The following is a 4,543-nucleotide window of genomic DNA, read 5'->3' as shown; positions in this document are numbered from 1 at the left end:
GTCTTTTCCAGCCTCAGTAATTCTGTGATGCAAGTTGTGCTGTGCTGTTTGCAGTCAGGGCCAGAGAAGGGGCCTCGACTTGTTATTTACAGCCCTAAATGCATTCTGTACGTGGACTAAATCCAAATCTCAACTTCAGCTATTTATATTTAGAGCAGAAATATTTATTTTTTTTATTTGTATGTGCTCAGCTACATGTAATCAGAGCTTCTGAGCAGAAAGGCAGCTTGAGTAAACACTTCTTTTTTTGTGTATGTGTGTATAAATTCTTCTTTAATGATGACACGGGTTCTTTTATGTTCCAGTGGAAGAAATCATCCCAAATGTTATTGAACCCTCCTTTGGTATTGGAAGGATCATGTACACAGTGTTTGAACACACGTTCCAAATCCGGGAAGGAGACGAGCAGAGGACGGTGAGCTTTCCTGTGGCTGGGCCTCAGCTTAAGTCCAGCTGCAAGCATTTGCCTTGCCCTGACATCCAGGGGAAGGACTGAAATAAGACTGCACAATACACAGTAGAGATGGGGAAAGCCCAGGTGGGCTTTTAAATTGCTGCTTTTGCCAGCGTACGTGTCGCTTATCCATGCACACTGAGAGCATTTCTGAGGCCATGTGTGCATGAGGCCCGTGCTGAGTTACTGGCAAGGGGGTGAGAAATTCCTCCTTCTGGATTTACACTTGGCAACGACCCATCGATCGGAGAAAGGCGTCTCTTCAGCGTTTTATTTCCTCTCTCTTTGCTGCTTTTCATGGAATGATAGTTCTATGCAGCAAGATGGACAATAGACTAACTGTTTCCTCGGTCCCGCATGAAATCCAGCCTTCTCTAATGCTGAGCATCCCTAAAATCTTGGCCTGCGGTTTTGCTGTAGCAGGGGCCAGAGGGAGATGTGTGTTAAATACAGAGCACCAGCCTGTTGCAGCCAGTGCCCAAACCTTGGTGCTCTGCACCATTGCTGCTGGCCCACGGGAAGCTGGCTGTAAACTTGACATTGGTTCCTGTTGTTTTTTTCTGGCTACTAGACTGTGGTTTTTAGGAAAGAAAAACAGCCGCATTCCTTAGTGTCTCTGGTTGGCACAGGATGTGATACAGTTACGAGTGGGGGGAACAGAATTCAGGAGCCCGGAATTAGGACACAGTTGACTTTCAACAGCAAACTGCTCATGAAGTCTAAAACAATTAGACTTATCTTTCTTCTAGTACCCCTTTACTTTCTGTGTTGCCCAGGCGGCTCGATATTGTGGTACGTCTCAGCTGCATTACTTCTGTGTACCTTTACAGGCCTTGCTAACTGCCAGGAAAAATGTCCCCCCCTCCACACCTTTCTGGCACATTTTTCTTTCCTGAGGGTGTCTGTGGAGGATTCTGAAAAATCTTTGGGCTGTGTGTGTGGAGTCTCCATGAGAATCAAATGAGGGAGCGAGATGTTTGTGAAAACTCTTCCCTTTAGACTGTGCATAGCACTAAATCTCTTGGAAAGACCCCTCTACCCTTTATTTTTTCTGTAATTCAGATGAGGTTCACTTTCTTCAGGGAGGGCTCTGAGGGCTTCTTTGGGTGGGAGGTAGTGTTTGGCTGTCAGGAGGGAAGGAGGGAGTGAAGAGCAGGTGGAGAAAAATCAATTTGCTTCACTGCTGTGAGGTGTTACTGCTGGAGCCTTTAATGGTAACGTCTTAGAGAAAACCAGCTACAGCCCTGGAACAGTTATCCTGCCTCCAACCTCAGTCAGAGCTTATTCTCACCTTCTAAGAATCTGCCCTAGCTGATAAACTTGTATTTATTTGTGCTTTCTCTTTTTTTTCCTTAGTTCTTCAGCTTCCCAGCTGTTGTAGCACCGTTCAAGTGCTCTGTTCTTCCTCTAAGCCAGAATCAGGAATTCATGCCTTTTGTCAAGGAATTATGTAAGTGTATTACGTGCTGTGGGTCCGGTGGGGATGTGCTCTGGGAAGAGAGGTTTCTTCCTTGGAGCTCTAGGGAGAAACTATCATTGGGATTGTGTGACTCTCACACGTGTAGAGGGAGAGAACATCAAACCAAAATAGCTGAAGGTTGGTATCAGCCCACTATTGGGTATCCATCAGGCTCTTCAATCTGGGCACAAAAAAAATCTAACTCCCTGCCCTTCCCTATGTTGGCTCGCAGTGTAAAAGACATTTTGTCCTGTGTGAAAAAGAAAATTTTCTCCACTGCTTAGGAGAAGCTGTCAGGAGCAATGTGGTTTTGATTTTGGGGTTAGTTTTTTAGTTTTTTTATGAATAAAGTTCTGTTCTTCATCTTATTGGCCAGCTGATTTATTGAATTGGTCCCAGAGCTGCTGAGCCTCCAAGTATTCTGTCAAAATGCATGCTGGTACCATCTAAGAGCGACTACGTGTAGGATAGCAACATGGGCTGCCTGTCAGACAATGCCTTTTGCTGTCGGCATCAGTTCTGAGCTGGACCTTGCCTCCCCATGGTGGATGTGCCCCTGCACAGCTGTGTGGCTGGCATGGCTTTGAGTTACTCAGGGACTGCCCTGAGGGGTTGAAGAAGTCAGTGGCTTTGTTCTCCAGGTGAGAGCAAGTGGGTGTGGGAGGCCTCTGCTCGAGTCTTGTTGTCTGCTGATTGTAATGAGTCCTGGTGGTCCCCCCTTCCCTTCTCTGCTTCTTGCAGCTGAAGCACTCACCAGGAACGGCATCTCTCACAAGGTGGACGATTCCTCCGGCTCCATTGGCCGGCGGTATGCCAGGACTGATGAGATCGGCGTCGCCTTCGGCATCACGATTGACTTCGACACCGTTAACCGGACGCCTCACACGGCCACGCTGAGAGACCGTGACTCAATGCGCCAGATCCGGGCCGAGGTAAGGGAAGGCGGCTGGGTTTGGCTGCTGAGAGAGCCAAGTTTGGTTCTTATGTGCTGGGGGAGAGCATTATTTCTTTACCTTAAAGGGTTGGACTAGATGTACCTCGAGGTCCCTTCCAACCTGGTATTCTGTGATCCTATTAGCTGCTATTCCTGATCAGCAACGACTGGTTTATGCAGGAGCTGCCTTCAGCTCTTGTAGGCAATTTAGCTATTCTGAGAAATCCCCAGGGAAGAGAGATTGTTCAAAGACAGGATGTTGGCCCTGCTGCTAAAGTGAGGAGAGACTTTTGTTTTTCCTGGGTGCAGAGGTGTTGATCTTACGTGAAAGCCGTGCCTTGTGCTGATTGCTCTGCTTTTTGGAGTGCCTCTCTCTGAGTGAAGGCTGCTGAGTAAATGCATTTGCTGGCTCCTGTGGCTTTCAAAGGCAGGGCTCCTCTGAATCCACAGCTCAGACAGAACTCCTTAAAACTTGCTTGATCCTGGTGCAGCACCAGAGCAAAGCTGGGCAACCCTTGCCTCCCTACTCTGCCAGTACGGCTGTAACACAGCTGCAACTTGGCAGCTTTTCCTTGCTGGTCTTACAGTAAATAAGCCCTGGCTAAATCCTGGCTTACAGGATCTTTTGGATGTCCGTATTGTTTTTTTCCCTTCCAAAACTGTAACATAACCAGGGATGAACCTTGCTGCGGTGCACCGCAGTGACGGCTGCATTTCCCCCACGGGTCACCCTGAGTAACTGAGCAGACTCTGGTTTAAGGTGTCCTCCTAGCTTAATGGTTTTCTTTCTCCCCAGAAATGATCTTGCACCTGTTCTGTTGCTGGTGTAAAAATTACCTGTGTTCCCCAAGGAGCCAACCTGATTCTGATGACTCTGTTTCATGTGTCTTTGTGACTTTGCCTGCAGATCTCTGAACTTCCTGCCATCATTCGTGACCTGGCGAACGGTTACCTAACTTGGGCTGATGTGGAGGCAAAGTATCCACAATTTGAGGGACAAGAGACTGGTAAAAAGGACACAATAGAGGAATAAAGAAAAGGACCTGAAGTAAAATCCTGTCAAATGTCCACTTTTTACTGTTCATGTTAATATGAAATAAACTTATCATGTATTATTCAAAGCTGCATTGTTCGTGCACACAGGGACTGTTTTGTTGGTTTTTTTCCCCTCAATTACTACCCTAATTAACTTTAAAAAAGGAAATAATTGCAGTCCAAGTTAAAGGTGTTATGAATAAAAACGCCGTTATGTATGCCTGCTTCTCTGTGTTTGTGCAGCCTTGTACTTTCTTTAGAAGTCTTTTTTTTTTTTTTTGTCTTTTCCTTCCTTTTTTCCCCCCCTCCTGCTTACAGATGTGGGTGTAAGAAGAGGGACCATCGACCCTTTCACGTGGATTCAGATCATCTTGAACTCTTCTGCTTGGCCTCATGTTTGTGAAGGGGTCATCAAGACATTGGTCTTGCTTTCCCCATTGCACAGTGCTTCAGGCTGCTCCCTTAAGAGATGGTTTTGTGCTTTCTTTTGGCTGCAAGCTTTTAATACCTGTTTCTGCAGAATTAAAACATATTAAAATTTACATGCAGGAGAATGGAGATTGGGGGTTGAAAATCATACTTCAATTTTTGCACTTGCTTGGCATGGTTGGTTTACTTGGCTGAAGGAGTGAGCACCTAGGAGCCGGAGAGCAGGAGTGCC

The 4,543-nt window shown here is 46.5% G+C and overlaps 1 protein-coding gene across 1 annotated transcript; it reads left to right on the top strand.

Annotated features, from left to right (window-relative positions):
- The first annotated feature begins 304 nt into the window (after window positions 1–304).
- LOC104280508 (glycine--tRNA ligase-like) lies at window positions 305–4,114 on the top strand. The gene is made up of 4 exons (XM_009878177.1): window positions 305–415; window positions 1,811–1,904; window positions 2,655–2,845; window positions 3,755–4,114. Exons 1-4 carry the CDS (start codon window positions 359–361, stop codon window positions 3,878–3,880), a joined length of 468 nt encoding a protein of 155 aa, XP_009876479.1. The 5' UTR covers window positions 305–358; the 3' UTR covers window positions 3,881–4,114.
- Window positions 4,115–4,543: the final 429 nt, after the last annotated feature.

This window comes from Apaloderma vittatum, unplaced genomic scaffold (assembly GCF_000703405.1).
Source record: "Apaloderma vittatum isolate BGI_N311 unplaced genomic scaffold, ASM70340v1 scaffold23201, whole genome shotgun sequence".
Taxonomy (NCBI): Eukaryota; Metazoa; Chordata; class Aves; order Trogoniformes; family Trogonidae; genus Apaloderma; species Apaloderma vittatum.
Note: the sequence above shows the minus strand (reverse complement) of the source record. Positions and strands in the feature narration are given on the sequence as shown.

What these genes read in the sequence shown, in the direction of transcription:
- LOC104280508 (XM_009878177.1), top strand. Translation starts at nt 359, where the DNA reads ATGTACACAGTGTTTGAACACACGTTCCAAATCCGGGAAGGAGACGAG. An exon ending in AAGGAGACGAGCAGAGGACG is followed by an intron (nt 416 to 1,810) that starts GTGAGCTTTCCT and finishes TTTTTTCCTTAG; the next exon opens with TTCTTCAGCTTCCCAGCTGT. An exon ending in TGCGCCAGATCCGGGCCGAG is followed by an intron (nt 2,846 to 3,754) that starts GTAAGGGAAGGC and finishes CTTTGCCTGCAG; the next exon opens with ATCTCTGAACTTCCTGCCAT.